Source organism: Citrus sinensis, chromosome 9 (assembly GCF_022201045.2).
Source record: "Citrus sinensis cultivar Valencia sweet orange chromosome 9, DVS_A1.0, whole genome shotgun sequence".
NCBI classification, from domain to species: domain Eukaryota; kingdom Viridiplantae; phylum Streptophyta; class Magnoliopsida; order Sapindales; family Rutaceae; genus Citrus; species Citrus sinensis.
This window is the reverse complement of record NC_068564.1, coordinates 24439392-24463724: the sequence shown is the minus strand read 5'-3', so window position 1 is coordinate 24463724 and position 24333 is coordinate 24439392. Positions and strand designations below refer to the sequence as shown.

The 24333-nt window shown below is 33.1% G+C and overlaps 1 protein-coding gene and 1 long non-coding RNA gene across 3 annotated transcripts; one reads left to right on the top strand and one right to left on the bottom strand.

Moving 5' to 3' along the window:
• The first annotated feature begins 848 nt into the window (after positions 1-848).
• On the top strand, positions 849-2263 carry LOC112497929 (uncharacterized). Its single transcript, XR_003065013.2, has 3 exons — positions 849-1321; positions 1612-1725; positions 1825-2263. It is a non-coding gene; the product is annotated as an uncharacterized LOC112497929 (long non-coding RNA).
• Positions 2264-8996: 6733 nt separating this feature from the next.
• On the bottom strand, positions 8997-12418 carry LOC102614154 (receptor-like serine/threonine-protein kinase SD1-8). 2 transcript variants are annotated; one of them, XM_006475175.4, is made up of 7 exons: positions 11039-12418; positions 10711-10815; positions 10402-10622; positions 10116-10326; positions 9765-9861; positions 9497-9644; positions 8997-9391 (listed from the first exon to the last, which is right to left on the bottom strand). In XM_006475175.4, exons 1-7 carry the CDS (start codon positions 12303-12305, stop codon positions 9077-9079), a joined length of 2364 nt encoding a protein of 787 aa, XP_006475238.1. In that variant the 5' UTR covers positions 12306-12418; the 3' UTR covers positions 8997-9076. The 2 variants fall into 2 exon arrangements, with proteins under 2 accessions (XP_006475238.1, XP_006475237.1); XM_006475174.4 differs by having other exon boundaries at positions 9765-10002; positions 11039-12416.
• Between the last annotated feature and the right edge of the window lie 11915 nt (positions 12419-24333).

Sequence of the window (24333 nt, the reverse complement as noted above, 5' to 3'; positions counted from 1 at the left end):
CATACAAACAAATTCAATGTCATGTCCAGCTTCTTCTTCTTCTTCTTAGTTGTGTATGAAAATAATAGTTCATATTATTATATGGAAAAATGAGGACTATCCTCTATACATTGCCTAGAGAAATTAATTAAAATCATCCTCACATTTTAAAATAGGTCCAAACACTCCGCAATTATACTGGTGTTAGTTTTCTATATTATTTTACTATTTTACACTTAGCCTTAAATTTCTATTGTTAGTGAAACCATCATATATCATTTTCAAAATAGAAAAGGTTATAGGTACAATGGTAATCAACAAAATATATCAATAAATAATAATATAATATAGTTGTACTGTTATAAATTAGTATTTGAATATTTTCAAATTGTATTGTATCTTTTTTAAAGAAAAATAAAAGTTTTGGATAGGAATTTGAGAAACTTTACCTATTAAACATCAGTTTTTACTCTCTATTATTGCTAATGTAAAACGCTTTCACAGTCAATTTAACTGCATTTATGGTTTGTATTATACTGTTAATTAAGCTGCATTAATAATCTGTATTAGGCGTTGAATGTGCCCCAGCTGAAATAATTTTCTCTAGACACACCAACAGTAAAGTAAGTGATAGAATTGTACGGGTTCTAGGTTTAGAGAAACCCTACAGATCAAGGTTAAAGATGAGTTGTAAGTGAGAGTTACAGTTGCGTACAAATTCTTTACCTTGACCTGTTACACTGAGGTGTCCCTAAAGTATCGTAAGTCCAAGTAAAAACACGGCGCCATTTCCTTGGTTGTGATTTTCCCTCCTCAAGTTGGGGCATTTGGATCCTCTACCATCGACAAGGCGAAATCCTCAAATTAAATTGAAAGCCAAATGGCAAGGCTTAGTATTTAAATATACCCAGGCTTTTGAAATTGAAGCTTGGGCCAGGAATTTTTTGGGAAAGGGCTATTTTTAGAAACCTCTCTTGAGGTTTGATATAATTATACTTAGATGGCGAGTTTGATTGTATTCTCACTTACCTCCTCTGCCGTTAGTATACATACGGTTTGACCATTAGTTGACTTGTGAAATTATAAAACTATCCACACTACTTAAATAAAGACCAATTTTTGGCGCCAACAAAAGTTATGGGTGCTTTTACCAATGAGTATGTTTATGGACAAAAATAAGGTGTCATACATTTATCTCCTCTTCTCTCCAAATTCAACCTAGATCTTCACTTTTCCGACAACAAGCGAGGCGGGTGGACGGGCTTTTGACAACAAGTTGATCTCCGGCAACACGTGGCTCTACCTCCGCCATCTTGGCCGCAATATTTCACCATAGTAATCGGTAATCTTGGCTAGACTTATATTCTAAACTCTTTTTGTTTTTCGTTTGTGTAAGATTGATTGATGATAGATGAGTGTATAAATGATTATAGATGAGTATTAGGCTTGATTGTTGTGTAAATATTAAAATCGGTTTAATGAAATTGGTGGGTAATGAATGGCACATGAGGTGCTCGACAAAATGCCTCTTAGGGTTTGTTTATCTCATTTTAAGTAGATTAAGTAGAATGAAACATTTATGCAAAGACATATTTTGTAAGCTCATCATGAATTCAATACGTTTTTTTGAAGGCTCAATGGAATAACGGTGATTGTGATCTAGATTCATTAGATTATACCAGGCTTAACACCTACATTGATGGCCGGGAAGACACGAAATCAAAACCGTTTGCGGACGTTGATATGGTGTGTGTTACTACACGGTTCAATATAGTTCTGTTACTAATAATTTCAAGATTTTATGATATCTTAACATTAGATAGGATTTCTTATGGCCATCTGCAGGTTTTAATTCCAATTAACTTGGAAGACAACCATTGGGTTGTAGCCCGAGTAGACTTCCGGCGCAAGCAGATCTCTATCTATGACTCAATGAAGGAGTTTCGCAAGGACAAAACGTATGGTCAGTTATTGAAGCCACTTCAAGTTATCTTTCCCCAATGGCTGGAAGATGTTAGGTTTTACGACATCCGACCAAACTTACATAGTGCGGAACCTTGGAAAATTGTGAGCATTGAGGATGTGCCTCAACAACAGCCCGGAAGCAGCGATTGTGGGGTGTTTATGTTAATGTTTACGTGTACTTAATGTTCAAGCTACAATTTAATTTTGACAGTTGGCATGGACAATATTTTAGGAGGAAGATTGTCGTTGACATATTTAACGGGGATATTAAGTTATAAATAATATATTAATCTTTTATATTAATTATTGAATCTTGTATCGACCGAACTTCCGTTCATATATTTAAGATTGTTGTTATGTCTATTTTGATACATTGTGTTAATGGGTTGATTGCGGCTTGGTAAGAATCATGAGTTGCCTTCTTTTTGTAATTTCATTGAGATGTTGGTTGGTGAGAATCTGTGTTGTGTTATAGGTTGATAGTAGCTTGTGTCAAATATTGGTGGTTTGGTTTTGTGGCAAATTTGAATCCCTTAATGTATTTTGGAGACTAGTATAGTCTGTTACTGAGAGAACTAAGTTATGTTTTTGTAGTTTTTAATTTCACCTCTAGGCAAGCATCCTGTAATTTGGGGAGACAAGACGTTGTCTCCCGGGAGATGAGCAGTCGTCGCTCCAAATTTGCTAGACAAGAATTCTGTAATTCGGGACGACAAGACGTTGTCGCATGGGAGACAATTGCTTGTCTCCCCCAATTTCAGAATGATTGTCTACGAAATTTGGACCGACGATTGCTCGTCTCCCGAGAGACAACGTCTTGTCTCCCCAAATTACAAGATGCTTGTTAGCGCCCATTTTGGGCGACGATTACTCGTCTCCCCAAATTACAGGATGCTTGCCTAGAGGTGAAATCAAAAACTACAAAAACATAATTTAGTTCTCTCAGCAACAGACTATACCGGTCTCCACCAAACCACTAATATTTTACTTGGCTAATGAAATAACTAAATTTGAATCCATCAAGTTGTTTGTCACCCAACCGGCAACACAAATAACAAACATTTTAATTTGCGCCGAGAGGAAAAAAACATTAGTATCAGTTAACTGAATTGGAAAATAACACTAACTAGAGTGACACCATAACTTAAATAACAGTCACGTGTGCATTTCCGCAGCTTACAGTTGGTCACAATCACAATTTGACTGAATTTCATCAGCCTATACATCCAGCAGTCGCCCATATACACAAAAAGAACAAAAATAACAACTACACTAATAGTGTGCCAAGATAGCTGAGTTATACTTTATACATGTCATTGTCACTATGTTAGTATCACATTTATATAAAATATAAATGTATCACATTTGCTGAGTATCACATTTGTTGAGTATCACATTTGCTGCTATCATCTCAAGAGAATCTTCTATTGCCGCCACTTGCTCAATGTAAACCTCATCATTCAAATCAGGGAGAGCAAACTCATTCTCATCTGCTAAGTCAAACCAGTCCATTTCAATTGGCATTTCGTCTCTATCATATGTGAATAAGCACACGTTAATAAGTGAAAGTAAAGTAATAATTATGAATAATAATAATGACATTACTAAACAACAACAACAACAGTTACAATAATAAAGAAAAATAATGATAATAGTAATACATTTTAATGTTTTTCATATGACATGTCTGTCACCTAACAAACAAAAACTGCGTTCGTACGACAAAAGGTGTCGCACAGGAGACACAACTTGTCGCCCAAAAATACAGAATGTCTGTATGTAAGACAAGAGTATGTCGCCGCACAAAACACAAAAACAGTGTTTTTGGGCAATAAGTGTTGTCGCCCAAAAACCCTATTTGTTGCCTAAAAAAACAGAAACTGCGTTCATGCGACATAAAACTGTCACACGAGAGGCATAACTTGTCACCCAAAAACACATAATGTATGTACGACAAGAGTATATTGCCGCACAAAACATAAAAACAGTGTTTTTGTGCGACAAGTGTTGTCCCCCCTGCGACAAAATTTGTCGCCTAAAAACACAGAAACTGAATACGGGCGACATAAGTTCGTCGCACGTGCGACAACAATGTCACCCAAAAACACAGTCTGTATTAGTGTGACAAAGACTTGTCGCACGGGAGACATTCATGTCGCCCAAAAACGCAGCAACTGTGTTTATGCGACAGGCGCATACAAACACTGCAAATTCATAAACAGATCAATTTAAGTAAACTTTGGCAGGAAAAATAAAAATTACAGCTAAGAGTACTTTTATTTTACACACCCATTTGCATAACAATAACAAATTATTGACTTTATATGCCTTATTACACTATGTATGGTGTAAATCACAAATATAAAATAACTAATAATTAATTTTTTTCAACTCATGGGCACATATGGCTGAACCCATTCTCCTTTTAATCAATTTTCCACCACTAACCCATGAACAAGACAAATCAAACACAACCAACAACCACTTATAAAATCTCCAAAAATAAGAAAATCAAAGGTATTTAAAAATTTTAGACTTTGTCAAAGTAACTAACTTTTTACAAACTCCAATACAAGTGGCATATTCAGGCCGCCGTCGATCGTCACCAGTCGGTGGCCTTCTCTGACCACCCATGTTTTTCTTCTTCATGGATTTATATATGCTCTTGATGTGTATTTCTTTTTGTTCCAGCAAATGAGAGTAGGGGAGTGGAGTGAAAATTGTGAGAAAATGTCATCAATTGCTTTTTTGTGCTGGGGAAAGAGAAGGAAAAGATAAATGCACTCTTTTACACAATGGATATTGTGTGTAATCGGTTAATATAATTATCCAATGGATTTTAAACCTTTTTTTGTTGTTTTTTGATTTTTTAAGAATTTCACCTTGTCTTTTACATTTTTGCCCTTGTCAACTAACGGTCAAACCGTATGTATACTAACGGCAGGGGAAGTAAGTGATAATACAATCAAACTCGCCATCTAAGTGTAATTATGTCAAACCTCAGGGGAGGTTTTTAAAAATAACCCTTTTTTTCCCCCTACGGCATGCTCTTTTGCCAGCCTCTTACTCCATTGAACAATTAGCATTTCTACCTTAGCTAGTTCTCCGAGTTATGAGCCCTCTTAAGTCTTAAACCTTGGCATGTGCTCTTCTTTAACTTCTCTATACCTCCTTTAATCTCTTTTATACTCAGCACAAAAAATTACATCACCACTAAATCCTGAAAAATGATCAAAGGCTTATTATACAATTCTTCCTCAAAATAACAAATTTAATTCTCAAGTTCAACTAACATAAAGTTGATCTAAAACACATTTGTACCTTTTTCATTAAAACTTTCTAATCTTATGCTTTTTCAATAAAATCTTAGCATAAGCAACTTCAATTTTAAAATAAATTATAAATTCATTAAATAAATTCTTGCGTATACATTTATTTTAAAATTAATTAGTTACGGGTCGCTCTCTTTTAGACAGTATACTTCTCTACTGTACAAACTTAAAAATAGGAAAAACAATTGGACTTTTTTGGCACCCCACTAATATCTTATTAAAACTACTTTTCTATCACATCCTTTTTAAGTCCTAAAATAACCTTTGTTTGCTTTTCTTCCTTAATAAACCCTTGCATCAGTTTTAAAAAAGAAAAGAAAAAAAAAAAGAAATTCCTCTCTCCCATTTCAAACCCGTTTCTTCTTTATTATAGCTTTGGGATTCATGAGTTTCTAATATGAATCTCCACCTCTCTTTATTTTTCATAGTAGGTAAGAATCTAAGTACATATATAAAGATGTATCGAAGGGGAAAAAAAAGAAAAAAGAAAAAAACTTGGCCTTTAGTATTCAAGCAAAGCGAAATTAAGAACTTGGTCAATCGTAAAAAGTGATGGTACTAGATGTTGATACAACGAGATAAACATCAGCTTTAGACCTTGGAACTTAGACACTTCTTACTACTTGAGAAGGGAGGTGCACCTATTTTCTTGCAGCATAGAAATATGCGTGCCAAGTTTTTATGCTTTACAAGGGGAAAAAAAAAAATTTTATAAAAAAGAAGCATCGACTTGAGTTACCTATCTCAGATTATGTCTCTTTCTCTGTTACCCATCTCCAAAGACTAAGAAAGAACAAAGAAGAGAGATGACCTAGCTTTGTGCTTATTTATTGGATCAAGTTCTTACTCTTTCACAATTCAATTTTTTTTAAAAAAAAAAATTATAGGTTTAAAAAGTTTGTACCTGAGAAAAAGACTAAGAAAACAATGGCTTTAATTACGCAAGGCTATATTTCTTGTACAATTTAAAATATGAAGGACAAATTTGTAAATGCAAAATAAGAGAGCCAGAGAGGTTTTATAAGTTAAATAGAAGGGTGCTGGTTGAGGGGAAAAAAAAGGTTAAAAACCCCCAGTGGAAAGGTCTTCGACCTCAGTGAGTTAAATAAGGAGTGGAACTTTTAACTCCCTTCTAAAATCTTTATAACACCCCTTTTGAATATTATTTCTTAAAATGCCCGCATTTTAATTGATAAAATACAAATTCATATATTAAAATTAACTATCTTCTCATAATATTTTATCCAAAAAAAATATTTCCTTTAAACTACATAAAATCCTAAATATTAAATTTGTCTTAAATTTTTTTTTCATATTATATAATTCTTATCTTAATAATTGTAAACTCTTGTAATTTTCTCGAAACCTTTATATTTCAATTAAATTTAAAAATATAAATATAAATTATGAAATGAGGTGGCTGTAAAAAGTTTGCTAGAAAAATAATTTATTTATGAATGAATTTCAAAATAAAAAAAAAATTGTGTTAGGTTATTTAAGTAATTCTAATTAAAAATAAATTTTAGGAGGAATTTAAGAGGTGTAAAAGGCTTACTCTTAAACAAATCCGGGTTTTTTTTTTTTTTTTTACCTAAAGCTCGGATTGGGCTGGTCTAGGCCGATTAATTTGAAGCTTGGGCGATGGATTTTCCAACCCTTGGGACAGGTTCTTTGCCAAACACGATTTATTTATGAACACAAAGCAGCAGCCCTTGACCAATGACTTTCAAAATTGAAGTAAATGTTGCTGCTGCCGTGAAAGCTACTTGGATTTCCACTACATGCACATCTCACGCGATTGATTTGTGCGCACGCACATACGCATACCCCCACACCCCAATCACATACTTTGCCTGCACACACGGCTTGATCTTCTGATCACGCACTTCTGTGGACTCAAGTGCACATCACTTGATTCGGCTATATATAAGTAGCCCATTTCTAACCCATTTTCGTGACGGCATGGTGCTTTCTTGGCACATTTCACTTTGCTCCCTTCCACTTTAGTTGACCGTACAAAACTCTTCTCCGGAGGGCTGGTGTTTGAGATGGATTTAAAGCGATCTCGAGCCTCCTCAGTTGAATGAGTCAACTCGAGGAAGTTTCCATTAGAGTCCATACTTTACTTTGTTAGGGGCGCTGGATGGTTTCTAAAAGATAAAATTTTAATTAGTGCCCTTGCATTCACTGAAATTGTTTTGTGATTGAGTAAGGTAGCAGAAGCAGAAAATAGGATAGAAGAAGTAGAATAATAACACCTTGTCAATTGCTGAAACACATTTCGTTTATTGAAGTCATGACAGTACACTAGACATTATTTCAATAAACGTAAGTCCAAATTAATAGGTAGATAAAAATTACCTTACATCAAAATTAAATGGTACAGTAATGTAAACGACTCTATGATGAGCGAGTTAAGATCGAGAAGGAAAGATATAAAAAAATGAATTTATTGACAAAGATAATTAAATAATTAACTCTTTTGAAATTACAATTTATATAGCAGACTATTTCTTCTAATCCTAACCAAGTTACCTCTCTATACAAGAACTTAAATAAGAAACGTCTAAGTCAGACTAACATTTAAAAAAAAAAACAAACACATTGAGAAAACCTAAAATAAACCCAAAAACGAATAATTCTATACGACAATCATTTCCTGCGTCATTTTCAATTTGCGGGCCACCACAACGCATGAGGGTCGGTCGTTTATTGATAAAGAATTATTAATATGGCGGCATTGATCCCATCCTTTTAAAAGGAACCCAATGAATATGCTGATAACAATAAATTAATAACAATAAAAGAAAAACAAAACAAATATGCTGGAAAAATCAATTTATAACTAATAATTTTTCAGTAATATCAACATCAAATTCAAATCTGTCACAAATCCATTGAATTTTCAAAATAATATAATATGCAGTCTTCTCCAAATTTCTGAAAAAGACGGTGTCTGTGGTCCCAAACTTACCATTTTTTAAATTTCTTATTCCCTACTCTCAACTTCACAGATTTTAGCGTTATTTTGCAAGTATAAAAAATTTATATGTATAAATACTTGCACTGCAATTGTCACAAATCTCTATTCTCTCTCTCTATATTATGTATTAAATTGAAATTGACGGTTACCTGTCCCAACAGCAAAATCCAAAATGTTTTGTTGGAAAACAGATTTCGCATAAAGAATTATTGTTGACTGTATTAGACTACAGACAATTTGCTTTAAATGCCAAAAAAAAAAAAAAAAAGGCATGGCAATTAGGCTACAAAATTATGGTGCGTTTAGAATTGAAGTTAGACACTAAAGTGTTTGGTAAACACTAATTGTTGTAATTTAAAAATTATGTTAATATAATTTTACACTTGTATAATAAAAAATTTATTATATATTTAATAATTTTATTAAAATTATTATTTAAATTTATATTTACCATATATTACTAACTTTTATTTTATAATTACAGCTTTTTTCTATTAGTTTAAAAGATACAACACCTCAATTGCTAACGCACTCTTAATGAGATATACTAAAATCTCGTTAAGTAAATACTAATAGTTTTTGTCAATCTTAATAAATTTATGATCGTGGTTATAGTTAATCCTACAAAACTATCAATCAAAAAGATAAATTAAAAATTTAATAAATTAACAGTTTTTGTCAGTCCTGACTTATGCTATTTTAATGTGATGTGCATTTTAATTAACCAATACATCCAATTTCGAATCATTAACTTAAAAAATAATTAACTATAAATATACAAATTGTATTGCATAATATAGTTTATGAGGATTGATGTCTATCGAGGATAGATTAGAGAAACTGTTACATCATTCACTGAACAATGTTCGGACGTCCCACTATTAGAATGAGATGAATTTTTCACGTTTATACCTTTGGTAAAAGCAGGTTCCTTGGGAGAAGGTAAATTAAGATGCTCATTGTTAATCATTGAGATAACATCAGACATGGTTGGTCTGTCTGCTGCATTCTCTTGAACACATAGAAGAGCTACGTTAATGTATCTCATCAGCATCGGCAATGATATTTCATCTTGCATTATTACTGGATCTATCAAGTCATGGATCCTGTCATCTTTCCATAGATCCCAAGCCTAAGAGAAATCAAGAGCATATTAGTTTAGTTGATAGAGGCAATTCTTAAGTTTTAGAATTCATTCATTAAAGATCAAATAGAAGTAAAACGACATTTCACCTACATGACCAAGAAGATTGAAGGAATCGGCATTGTAGACACCTGTGTTTTTCTTACTACTCAATGTCTCCAACATCAAAATTCCAAAGCTAAACACATCTGATTTGATAGAGAAGAGACCATCCAGGGCATACTCAGGTGACATGTAACCACTGAAATTCAATTGTTTAAACAAATATTAAATGATATAAGAAAACAGGCCAATCAAACAACATTTTTCAAGAACGAAATTTTTCAAGAACGAAATTTTTCAAGAATGAAAATTTACTTACTAGGTTCCAACAATCTGTTTAGTATTTCCCTGCAATTCATCACCACCAAACATTCTTGCCAAGCCAAAGTCTGAGATTTTGGGGTTCATGTCCTTATCTAAGAGAATATTACTAGCTTTGAGATCTCTGTGAATAATTCTAAATCTAGAATATTGGTGAAGATATAACAACCCTTGAGCAATTCCTTCAATGATTCTAACACGTGCTTGCCAGTTTAATAAACGCTTTTTAGTTGAATCTGTAGTAATACCAGAATGATACAAGTTTTTAAAAAAAAATGCTGACGGTAAAATCTGTTATAGCATTGCGAAGTATGAAAATGTTAATTCTTGTGAATGATAAATCGCATACCGAAAAGGAAAACGTTCAAGCTTTTGTTAGGCATGTACTCAAGGATCAAAATCTTTTCGCCTTGTTCTACACAGCAACCCAAGAGCCTAACAAGGTTTCTGTGTTGGAGTTTTGCTATAAGCATCATCTCATTTTTAAACTCTTTGAGTCCTTGCCCTGACTGATTTGAGAGCCTTTTAACTGCAACTTCTTGTCCATTAAGTAATCGACCCTGCATTCTAAATATAGTTAATGTTTTATACTAGCAGTACTTCATTAAGGACAGTCGAAGTATCAAGAATTCTACCTTGTAAACAGGGCCAAATCCACCTTCTCCAAGCTTGCATTGCATAGAAAAGTTTTCTGTAGCAGCAGTTATGCTGGCCAAGCTGAATAATGGCAACCAAGAGTCCTTGCTCTTATCTTTTCCGTCTCCGTTTGCTTCACCGTATTCATTTGTTCTTGTTGTAATGTTCATATTTATGTCAAATGCTAATAGATCCTGGTATGTTTCCACATTCTCTGTTTCTGTAAGACAATAGCATACATATTCTATCACATGCCTTATCATACAACATATAAGTGAGTGATGCGAAAAAAAGAAGGTATTAATTACCTTTCTCTTGGCATTTTCTCCTCCGTCGATAAAATACGTAAAAAGAAGGAAGAAGTACCACCGGAATAACAAGTATTACAAGTATCCAAAGTAGCTTCTTGTTTCCTGCATCCAGAAACATACTTGTTATTAAAGAAATTCAACGGAAAGTAAATAAATTCCTAAGTGGCTGAGCCAAATAACTTAAATTACTTAAAATCACCCCTAGTTTTAGTTTTGATAATCTGTTTCTCTAACATTCAATTCCTCAAACATGTTGGCTTAAATACATTTTGATTCAACTTGAAAAATTCTTGCAACGTCAATTTCAGGAATGCAAAGATTCTACCTAGTTTTGAAGCGGGTACTCGCAGGTAGACAGACTGTCCGGTGAAGTTTCTAATTGGCCTTCTGGCATCAATCAGGTCTCCATACCACATTAAACAGCCACTGCTTTCTTTTACATTGGAATTAGCATAAGCTCTACAAGAACAGTTCTTCAAGCACTCAGCCTTACATTGCTCCAGATTCATTCTCTGATTTAGGGAAACGTCTATGAAGTCCGGCGCTTTAATTTCATCAAGCTCTATGAACTGGTCTCCACTCTTGCATTCCAAAGAATGGCTTCTCTCACATTTTATAGGCCCAGGCTGGTTGACTTGTGATTCGAGTTTGAATCCCTCCAAGCACTCACACATAGGTTTCTGGTCGAGACTGCAAATAGTATTAGCACCACAATAGCCATATTTACCACAGTATTGATCTGGAACCGAGAACAATTCGTCCCATTTATTGCTGTTCTCGTTCCATATTTGACGCGTGACGAAACCCGAGGGGTTGAGTTTTAAAGTCATTATGCTAGGACGGTTGTAGGCCTCATACCAGTAGACACATTCATCTTTATTTTCCATCATAAATTGTTTATAAAGAAAGTCTGTATATGAAAGAGCAGATACAAAGCCAGCTCCATCCCAATGTCCGGAGCATGTAAATTTTACAGATCCATTGAAAGTACATATTTTAGGCAGCACATGAATGTCAAGTCTGTATGTGAAATTACCAGGAGATGGATCGTCAGCACTTCGCCAGGATGATAAGTATCTTTCCAGACGATTCTTGAAGTCCCAGCCCAACTTCATGTCTTGTAACAGAGTGTCTGTTGGGTAGTCGAAGCTCTGCCACAAGTAGCTTTCGGTAGCATTACCGCTGGAGTTATCCCTTATGACAAGGTTTCCATCATCCCTGAGTTGTGCCACTGGATTTTTTACTTCGCTAGACACGTTTGTAGACCAGATAGTCCCGTTTGTTTGGTTGAGAAGAACAAGATTTCCATTGTTGCTGATGGTTAATACTGCGTTATTATCGGAGATAGGCCTATCTCTATTTGCAACCCACACAACTGCATCAGGGATCTGCTGGAACCGTATTCCCAGGTACCTGCTCTTTGATTTTCCAGGGGAGAAGAAGCCTAGCTCAAACCTTTGAGAAGATGAAACTAACTTCTCACCATCACGGATGAATGATGCTGGAGTTACTGTATCAGCTGCTAATGAAACCTTCATGCTCAACAAGAAGATCAAAGAACAAAAGATGTTGAGGCATGGAATCTTCTCCATTCGTAAAAAACAGAGAGAGAAAAAATATATCTAATAATTGTTTTGAGATCGGTTTCATTTCAATTTATGAAAACAAAAGTTTGCCAAGTGTGAAGCAAACTCTATTTCTTGACCTTCTGTTGTTAACTTTCGAAGTTTCGCGTGATGCGTCATATGAAACTAGTGACATCATCTCGAATCAGTCCGGATTAACGAGTTGCCAAGTCAAATCATTTGGCATGTCTGAATCATAGGGACCCACAGATGGATAAAAATTCAAACTAATGTTATAAAACTCCATGCAACAAGGTCAAAGAAAGATAATCACAGTGTTGACCACTAGTAGGAGTTCAAAGAAATATGATCACGCTATTGACCACTAGGAGGAAAAGCGGATAGATATACAGTAGATATATATACTAAGCTGAATTTTCTCCTCATTAAATGATTAAAAGAAAGAAAATTGTTAAAAAGGGGTCCGGCTACGGTGCAACGGTGGTATCGTGCCACCGTTGCATCCAGCCGTTGGATCTATTTAGATGGATGGACCCATTGGATCCAACGGCTGGATACAACGATGGCACGGTACGACCATTGCACCATAGTTTCCTCCGTTAAAAAGACTTTGTTTCTTCTAGCACTACGGCTCTTTAAAGGAAATAATTTTTTCCAACCCCAGCCATAAGTTTTGAAAAGTCTACAAGACTTCGAAAGTTAGAAGCAAGAGGTAAAGATTAGGGTTGTTCAGAATTCAATCCGATTCGTTCAATCCGTCTGATCCGTAACAATTTGATTCGTGGATTGGTGGATTGGATTGAAAATTTGATAATCCGCAATCGGTGGATTTGATATGGATCTATTCTTGTAAATCCGCAAAAATCCACAAATTCGCAAAAAAAAAATTATTTAATAAAAAATAAAACTTGTAAATATGGCATTAGTACTTACTAGTAAATAAATAAGTTAAAATATAACTATATTAACACTATATTATATTTTATCCGATAATAATATAAAATAAAAATAATTAAATAAATAAATATAGCTTTCTAAATAGTTAATTTTCATATACTAATCCAAACGAATGAGATTTTTTTTGTTTTGCTGTGTTATATTTTGAAATTTTAAATGTATTTTCTAGCTTTATTTAAATAATTAATTAATTTAAATCTTATTTAATTTTAAATTTGATCGGTAGTAAAATTATTTTTATATTAAATTTTTTATTTAGTTAGTTCGTAGATTAGACAAAATTAAAAATTTTAAACCCGCAAATTAATCCACAAAATAGTAGATTGGATATGGATTAAGTTAAATCTGTATTTGATCTATAGATATATAGATTGAATTTAAATTAAATTTTATTAATCCATCAATTGAATTAAATTAAAAATTTATAACTCTTAAAATTATGAATTAGATATGGATTGAGGTTCCGTAAAATCTGATCCGCCTTGTAAAGATACTTTAAAATATATAATCAAGAGGAGTGCTAGGGTTGACTCAGTTTCTGCGTCCGCAGTCTCGGTTTTCGTTTTAATTTATCATGTGTCTTTTCTTATCTTTTGAATTCAATGCCATCCTCCGCTTTTATATCGTATTACTCGGTCGAATCTTCCGTTCGAGGACAAAACTACGTTGGTTCTAGAACCTGTCACTTTTATCTATTTTTACAGCATTACCTACAGCTTCATGCGGATATTTCTTTTTTAGCTAAAAATTAGGAAATATCTAAATTCATGGCAAGGCAAAATTCAGAACATACAAATAGTTTAGTTATAAATTTCGTACGCTTTAATTTTTAATCTTCTAGTCACATCTCTCATATATGGGCACATGGCAGTAAATGCAAGCAATCAATTTTCATGTGATTTGATGATAATAAAAAAAGGCCAGCTAGCTTAATAAATTTCATAACATATTTTATAGAATAAATACCCGAAATTTTACTACAATTATACACGTACAATAACAAAATCATCATGATATCTCATCTTTAAAAAAAAAAAAAAAGGAGAGACAGTAAATAATTTCAATTAAAATAAAGAAAAGTAAAAGGAAACCTTAGTGGAATTTAGGTGATACGAAATAACTATTTTTTTTTTTTTGGAAAAGAATATGAAATAACTATTTTGTAAAGGAAAAGTAAAGGTGTTTGATTTGGTAGCTTTAAGCAACTTTATTGACTGAACTCCCTGCTGATATTATTTCAAAACAAAAAGTTTTCACATAAAATGCTCATTCTTTTGAAGCACTATAACATCGGTGCTGTGGTTTAATATAAAAGAGAAAGAATATATTAAATATTTAAAGGATGGGATTATCTGAACTCATCAATTTTCTCTAATAAATTAAGTATTTTATTGTCTAAATAATTTTTGAAAAAGTTACTTAAGGTCAGTTTAGGATTGAGTTTAAAATTTGATAAGTTGCTTATTTTATAATTTTTGATGAAAATAGTGTTTGGTAAATTTTGTAAAAGCAGCTTATTTATTAATTTTCTCTATTTGGCCAACAACTTTTAAAAGCAGATAGATGGTTGCTTTTTATAAGCAGCTTATTCAATAAATTACCATACTTTTTTAAAATTCCTATTATAACTCTATATTTTAATAAAACGACAATTGTATCTTACTTATCCATAAACCCTAATATATAAATCATTAGATATCATATTACAGCCATAATTTACTTACTGTCATAACCACGTACGTTCTCTCCAGTTTTGATCCAGTAAGTTCATATTTTAATTTCATAACTATGCCTTTTAAAGTTTAATATATGTATATGTATATGTATATTTTTATTAATTAATTGTTTCAAATCAATTGGCAATTTATTTTCAAAAGAAAAATCTGTGTTATTTTTTTTTTGTCAAATTATGAAGTTCTTTAGATTTTTTTTAATTAGGTTTTTTTTTTCATGTAGTTTTACATATTTAAGAAAAAAAGATGTCTAAACAATTTATTAAACATACTCTAAAAATAAAAAGTAATTAAAACTTATGTCTATTTTAGTCATTATATAATAAAACAACACTTTCGTAATATAATTTACCAAACGCATATACTCTACTTTTCAAACTCACAATAATTGCAATAGTACAGTTTATCAAACACCAAACTACTTTTTTAATCAGCAGCTTATTTCATCTACATAGCACAAGCAACTTATTTTGTCAACCTCCGCAATCCCAAACTGACCCTTAATTAACTCTTTCTTCTCTTGCTTTTCTCAATTTTACAAATTTTCATTATATATATTCTGTTAGTTGTAAATAATTGGCATCACTAATTAAGAGAAACAAAACTTACTATTTAAAAATAAATATCAACAAATTTTTATCTACCATGAAAGTTAATGAATATAAAGAAATTAATTTTTACAAAACATAAAAGCCAATAAATATAAAAAAAAATTCTTATATATAGAAAAGATAAAATATAGATCCTGATATACTAAAAAAGCCAAAGAAAAAAGGACACTTACACCCCAAGGTTTGGGAAATGGTCACAAACACCCCTAAGAAATACTTATTTGTACTAATTACAATTTTATCTTAATTTGACAAAATCTATTTTAATAAGACTTATACCTAAATTAATGATACAACTCAAATAAGAAATGTTTAACAATAAAACTCTAAATGGACAAATTACATAAAATATTGCTAATTATAATAAACTTCAATCTAATTAGAATTTTTTTTAATTTATTACCCTGCATCACTAAGAAGGTTTTATTTAAAAATAAATTTTAAGAAGAATTTTGAGAGGTGTGAAAAAGCCTGCTTTTAAAAGTTTTGTTTATCTAAAGCTCGGATTGGGCCTATTAAATTGAAGCTTGGGCAATGGATCTCCTTACCCAATGGGCAGGCTCTATGCCGATGAACGCTTCGGAGGAGATTGACGTAATTTTCAGCTCTGAGTTGGATTATTGGCACCCCTCCAAAATCCTTTTAAAACCCCTCTTCTGTTACAATTACATTTAAAAATAAATACTTTAATATATCTCACATATATTTTATCTCATTTCAAATTGTTGTATTTTCTCTCTTAAAAAAAAAAAAAACTCTTGTATTTTCTCTGCTATCAAACTCACGCATGTAATTTTTTTCTCAAATTCTCTATAAATTTTTCTTTAATTACTAAGACAATCTATTGATAATAAACAAAACACATTCTGACAAAATTATCTACCTTTTTTAAGGCTCATAATAAAATTTTTTATATCATAATCTTACAAATATTTTATTTAATTAATTGATTTTTTATCAAGAAGTTTATCACCCATAAAAGTTTGTTTGTGAGGAGCGAGAAAATAATAGAAAATTAAAAGATTCACAAATTAAATGTATTTATTTAGAAATAAGGGTATTTTTGGCATTAAGCTTAGCATTATTGAAAAAGGGGTTGCATTGAAATTTCTACCATTGCCAAACATAGAATGAACTAGGGATACATCAGCTTAAGACTCAATTTTGAGAAGGAAGTTTGTATTTGCAGATTATAAAATCTTGTCCGTGTTGTACGTTTCTTTGGGAAATGAAAGATTCTGTGTGTTCTTTTATTTCAAGTTTGCTAAAATCACATTTGTTTTCTCAGATGCTTTGCAGAAGGTAATGACATCAATTTCAAAAATACTGGGGTAAGATGCATCATGCAGTGCGACTTAACATGAGAATTCCTGGCCACATTACCTGTGTGTCAAATGATAGCACAGTACAACCTTGAGAAGCTTGTAAGGAGTACACCACTGGATGCAAGTAGTTTCAAAATGAATTGGATCAAATGATTTCTTGCCGGTGATTACTATGACCTCTATTCCAAACTTCTTGGAACTGGCCATACCAGCAACGAAGGATTGTATACATTAAAGATATAGCTGACGGCCTTGTGAAAGCTCCGTCAGTCCTTGTATTGGAAAACAGCTGGTTGTAGTTGCTCCTGAATGATATCATTAATAGATACTGTAAAAATGAATTGTGTCATACGCTTTCAGAGCTCTGTTAGGATGTCTTGGTCGTGTTTGATGCTTGTTTGATTTACGTGTTGAAAGTAGCAGCTGTGACCGGTCAATAGCTGACCTCAGTGACACATTGGCATGCCACCTGAGCTATACCCATTTGCAGTCAACTGATGAAAGAAATGTGATGGATTCAATGAGGTGGTAAAACGGTTATATAGAGGAATATCAACACATGGGAATGGATAGATGGAGGTTCTAGAAGCATTATATCATTGGCTTAAAATTCACGGATCAATTTCTTTTATTTCCAATTGTTGTCCTCAGCTAGCTGTCATTTTGTTCGTTTGTGTATAAATAGACCAGTGCTTGTAAACCTTTATTCATTCAAGTTATTCATATTACACAAATGCCTCTGGTTTGTGCTCTGCTTGCTCAAGAAAGCAATTCTTAATGAATTTAAGTTTACGTTATATTCAGCTATAAATCAGAGATTCAAAACATGGGTATGTTTCTGGTAGGGGTGGGCACTGTTCGGTTCGGTTCGGTTCGGTTCGAAATTAAGTAGAATCGATTTAAATCGGTTATTTTATAAAAAAGACCCAAATAAGAACCGAATTCAAACGGTTCTTTTCGGATCGGTTCAGTTCGGTTCGGTTTTTTCGGTTCTGGGCCTATTGGGCCTATTTTGAATTTTTAAATTTTTAGCCCATTGGGCCTCATGAATGTAATAATTTTTTTCAACAATTAATTTATCCTAATTTTATTACAAATATTAACAATAAATACAAAGTATTCAAAACACATTTTATCACTAATATCTTACTAACTATTAATAAGATACTCCCAAAATATGAAATATTAAAATTTCAAAATTTCAAAATACATAACCAAACTCCAATACTCTATCTATATAAACATAATCATAATGTTATAAAGAGAAATAACACATGTTTGATTTGAATAAAATCATGTTTGATTTGAATAAAATTATTAACACATGTTTGATTTGAATAAAATCAAAAAATAATTCAGTTTTTCGGTTCGGTTTTTTGGTTCAGCTAAGTGAATCGAATACCGAACCGACATTTCGGTTTTTTTTTCAAACGGTATATTCGGTTTTTTTAAAAAATAAAAACCGAACCGAATTAGAAAAACCGTCGGTTCGGTTCGGTTCGGTTTTTTTAAGACTACGGTTTTTTTGCCCACCCCTAGTTTCTGGTTTCCAAATCAAAAAATTGCCTCGTGATGTTAGTGTTCACTGTTTTCATAGGAGATCAGGTTCCTTGCTAATGAATCAATGATAAGCCAAGAAAGTCTCAACGTGTGCCCATCAAGAATTGCAAGTTCACTGTCTAAAAGGAATGAGTCAAGAATGCATGGAGCCGTAGAGGATTTAGTGGATTTAGTGGAGTGGTTAGCTAGTCACGTGCAAGTTATGGCTTCATCAAGTTCTGTTAGCAAGTATTTTGTTATTTTAATAGGTGCCGGCTTTATCTGGATTCAGTTACTGATTTTCAATAGTTATGACATTATTTTAGGAGGAGTCTGTTAGTCCTTTATGTATTTAAACTCAAGTATTATGCAGAATAAAGGAAAGAGTGAATTCAATAACAAATTCTTGTGGCTGATTCTCGCCCTACGTAGAATCCTATTTACATACAAAATACAACAGCTCTGACTGGGACCTATCAATTGGTATCAGAACCGCGTTATCTTGTTCAAAAACTTTATTGCTCTCATGGCAACTAACAAGGAAAGGATTGAAAATTTAGAAGCGAGGCTTGATGGACTTCAAGATGGATTGCAACAAATGGAGATTGGCATTAATGACAAACTGCATCAGCTTGAGGAGACCATCAATCGTATGTCTGAGGCTTTCTTTTCAGACAAGGAAGGGTCCAGCCATAACGTCAATAATCACCCTAGCCATTCTTACAAGGAGCATACCAAGGAGGAAGCTAGTGGAAGCCGAATGATTTTCTCCTCAAAAATGGCTAAGCTTGAATTTCTAAGGTATGCTGGAGATGATCTTACGGAGTGGTTTAGCAAAGGTTCCCAATTCTTTGAATACCAGGGAACATCAGAGACACAAAAGGTTGCATTGGCATCATTCCATCTTGAAGGTAAAGCCAACCAATGGTGGCAGTGGCTGCACAAAGCTTATAAAGAGGAGGGAAGAACGGTAACATGGACAGATTTTGAAGAAGAATTATGGGCACGTTTCGGACCTACTGAGTGCGAAGATTTTGATGAAACTCTATCTAGGGTGCGGCAAGTGGGCACCTTACATGATTATCAACGAGAGTTTGAGAGATTGGGCAATCGGATTCATGGGTGGATGCAAAAAACTTTAGTTGGAACTTTTATGGGAGGTATTAAGCCTGAGATATCTGATGGCATCAGGATGTTCAAACCAAAGACTTTGAAAGAAGCTATCAATTTGGCACGTATGCAAGCAGACCAAGTCCAACGCAAGTTTTCTCATCCATTCACAGTTAGCAAAACATCAACATCTAATGTCAAACGCTTGACGTGGGACGAGATGCAGAGACGTCTTGCCCAAGGGCTTTATTTTAACTGCCCTGAGAAGTTTACTGTAGGTCACAAATGTATGGGCCCTCAAATATTGTTTCTTGAAGGAAGTACTGATGCAAGAAATATTACGTATGAAGAAAATGAAATTGCTGCGGAGGTTGTCCCAACAAACCGTGCCAAGCCAAAAATTTCATTCCATTCGTTATCCGATAACAGAGAAGCTATTAAATCAATTTAAAAATGTGGACCTTGAGGACAAGAGTCCACTTCCAGGGGAAGGTATTGATAAGCCAAGAAAGTCTCAATGTGTGCCCATCAAGAATTGCAAGTTCACTGTCTAAAAGGAATGAGTCAAGAATGCATGGAGCCGTTGAGGATTTAGTGGAGTGGTCAGCTTAGTCACGTGCAAGTTAAGGCTTAATCAAGTTCTCTTAGCAAGTATTTTGTTATTTTAGGTGCCGGCTTTATTTGGATTTAGTTACTGATTTTCAGTAGTTGTGACATTATTTTAGGAGGAGTCTGTTAGTCCTTTATGTATTTAAACTCAAGTATTATGCAGAATAAAGGAAAGAGTGAATTCAATAACAAATTCTTGTGGCTGATTCTCGCCCTAAGTAGAATCCTATTTACATACAAAATACAACAGCTCTGACTGGGACCTATCAATCAAGAAGAAGACAAGCGCATCCATGTCCAAGTTCAAATGTGTCTCTTCTATTTTCTATTACCCACTCATTTATTTTGATTTCTTCATTGTAGTTGAATTAGTTTTTTATTCTAAATTAGTCAAAACCTCGTAAAGTCATCAAGTTCTTTTAGCATTTAAAAACAGAACTACGAACCAAATGATTTAAGTTCTTTGTTGTAATTGAATTTGCTTTCCCATGTTTAGAGATATTATGTTCTTTTTCATTTGTTCGATTTGGTTAGTGGTGATTTCTTAAAGACTCAATCCATGTGCGTTTATACATTTTTCTTTTGCCTTGATTTCTGTTTCTTGGGTAGTTTTACAGATTCTTATTTTATGCTTCACATGCCACATGAAAGATCAAAGCCTTTTGTGTGATTAGAACTGACTTGCATCACAGTAACTTTAAACCACTGTGACATTTTTATAATAACAGTCTGAGAGCTCTCTGAAGGATTCAAAGCATTTTATTTTGGCTGGGCTCCTTTATATGCCTTTATATGGTTTGGCTGGTCTCCTCTAAAGCAATTCCTGTTTTAAGTATTCAAAATTTTGATTTGGAAGTGTGTTTCAACACTCCCACAAGTTCTTTAAATACTAAAACAATTTTGAGTCTTCTGTATCATCTGATTGAAATACATGAAAAAGCATTCTGAGATCTCCTTGAAGGATTCAAAAGCATTTTATTTGCTAGTCTTTGCTAGCATTAAACTCCTTTAATATAGATTGGTTGGTCTTCTTTAAAGCAATTACCAAAAGTTCTTTAAATACTCAAACGATTTTGAGTCTTCTGTATCATCTTATTGAAATACATGAAAGCACTCTTGGCTGCAATAAAGTCTTCAACATCATTTTTCCCCCCTTTATCCTCATGGTGGTTTTTTTAGTTGTTCTTTAAAAAAAGCTTAAAGGTTCTCTTTGTGGATTTCTTAAAATAATTTTAACATAATTCATATATATATAGAAATCTGAATTTACTTATTTATTTATGAGCATGCGCTGCCCAGTGGCATCCATTTAACTTTGTATTAGTCAAATGAATCATTCGTCCAAGTAAACACACAACATTCCATGGCTGGGAGTTACCCTCTTCACGTAAGGGCATTTGGGTCCTTTACCAAGGCAACAAACTTAAATTAAATTGAGAGCCGAACGGCAAGGCCTTGGACCTCAGATATACCTAGGCTTTTAAATTGAAGCTTGGGTCAGGGATTTTTGTTCCTTGCACTTGATTTTACCCTTACGGCCTTACCCTTTGGTGCAACGTAGATGGGCCTCATTTGCCAATTTCTTTTAATTCCCAGTTACGAGCCCTCGTAAGTCTTTGCTCTCCTTTTAACTTCTCTATGCATCCTTTAATCTCTTTTATACCCAGCACAGTAAAATATCACCACTAAATCCCGAAAATGATCGAAGGCTTATCTTACGATTCTTCCTCAAAATAAAAAAATTTAATGTTGAAGGTCAACTAACCAAATTTGAGCTAAAAAATCTACTAATAACATTCATTCCTTCAAATTGCATCATAAAAAACTACCAATTTTGACTGTTCATAGAATTGATAAGGAAATGATCATAAACTTTTTACGTACTTGAGAATGCTCCCACCAACTTATTTGAATCTTTCATTAAAAGCGTACCAATCTTATGCTTGTGCCATAAAATCTTACATCCTTGTACATTTATTTTAAGATTAATTAGTTATAGGTCCCTAGTTATAATACCAAAAGAAGAAAGTTTGAAATACATGTAATTCTCTATTAGACGGTATGCTTTCCTGCTGCCTTAAAATGAAGTTAAAAAGCCCAAATTGAAAAGCTTGGACCTTAATGAGTTACTTCTTCTACCTCAACCTTGGATTGGGCCAGTCTGGGCCTGTTAAACTGAAGCTTGGGCAATGGGCTTTCGAACCCAATGGGCAGGCCCTCTGCCAACCATGATTTATGAACACTTTCTAGAAGATCAATGTTATTGCATTGTTGAAAGTGATGGATATCTTTCTTTAGCTGCAGTTATTAATCATTTGGAAGAAGTACAGATAAAAATTAACTGTGTATATAAGACAAATATTGACCGTGCAATTTTCTTCTTATGGCCAAGAAAGTGATTATTTTGGTGGATATTCAAATAAATCCCTTTCATGAACCAAACCAGGATTGTACTCACGTCAGGCCTTCCTTGGTTAAATGCGTTAACTCAGGATACTTTTTAGTTTTGAAGTTTTTGTCAACACAATTTTTCAACACTTGAAATTGGAGGACTCGTGTTTCGCATGGATTGAAATGACCTCGAGTTGACTCATTCAACTTGTTTGAACGAGTCAATTCGAGGACGATTCAATTGGAGTCTCTACGTTCTGGAAGAGGCAGTGTTAAACAGTAGTCCACGTCGCTCGGTCGTTAATCAGGTAGTTGTCCAGGTTCACACATTTAACACCCTCATTAATTAGTATCATCAAATTCTATTTTTTTCTTTTTTGGTTTAATTTACTTATTTTATAGACAAAATTTTAAGCATGCCCCACAATTCTTATTAACATGACCATTTAATTTATAAGTCCTTTAAAATTTATAGTTAATATATTTTTTTTATATTTGATAACATTAACTTTAGTAATTGATCTCTTAAAACTATAAATTAAATTAAAAATTCAAAATATCATAATTTCAGCAAGAGAAACTGATAATTTTTTATTACCGAAAAAATGATAGTTTCCTTTAAGTTATTAAAAGACTGATAATTTTCTATTAAAAAATCCATTAAAAATCTAATAAACTTTGAAAGTTTATTATAAACAGACATTTCAAATTATATCATAGAATTTTTACTCAAGTAATGAGACATATGATGTGTTAAATCACAATCCACTCACTGATTATGAATTATTTTGATTAAATTTTAAGAGGTTTAGCACTGATCGAACATCGGAACACTAGTGATGATTAGAACTTCATGGAAATGTATCAAATGACTCATAAAATTTGGGATACAAAACGAGAGCCAATAACATTATAGTGCTTCTAAAATTTTCAACAATTATGACAGAGCTGAAAGTAGTGGCAGAATTAAAATTTTGATTTTTCGACCCTCAGGGTCGCCACAAAGGCCCACGACATATATGATTCCCATTAATTTCAACTTTGAAGTCTGGTAGACTGTTCAAAACTATAAAAATTGCAAGGAAATGTACAAAAGAACATCTTTTGCTTATGGAAAAGAAGGGAGTCTTATCTTAAACATTACACAATTTTACCGGCGTTATAAGATTTTACAGCAAAAGCATTGAAACGGCTCAACCAACGAATATGCTAGCAATTTCCACATGTATGGCCAGTGGCCACTAACTTTTGGAAGACTTTCATGTATGTTTTAATATCAAATCGGTCACAATCCATTGAATTTTCTAAATTATGTCTTCTCCAATTTCCCCAAAAACTCGGTTTTTGTTTGTGGTCCCAAACTAACCATTTTTCTAAAGTTTATCTTCCCTGTCGCTATTCCCCACTCAGCTTGGCGCACTCCAGATATTTAAAACTTGCATGAACCAATTTGTTTAGTGAAGTGAGTGTACCGCAATTGTCACAAATCTGTAATAAATTGATCATTGATGGTTACTTATTCCAGAGGCACTGAAATTGTTACAAATCTATAATAAATAAATTGATTATTGATGGTTACTTTGCTTTTTTTATTAGAAGAAAGGGGTTTCCGTTAGCTGAAACTTGAATTTATTGTTTTAACTTTTTACCTTTTTTATAATTTGAACGTTAAATAAAATTATAGGAAAATCACTTGGCTATATCCGTAGAGACTTTAATGATGTTTATTCATTCCATAGGCAAAATGTTTCTCTTTGAA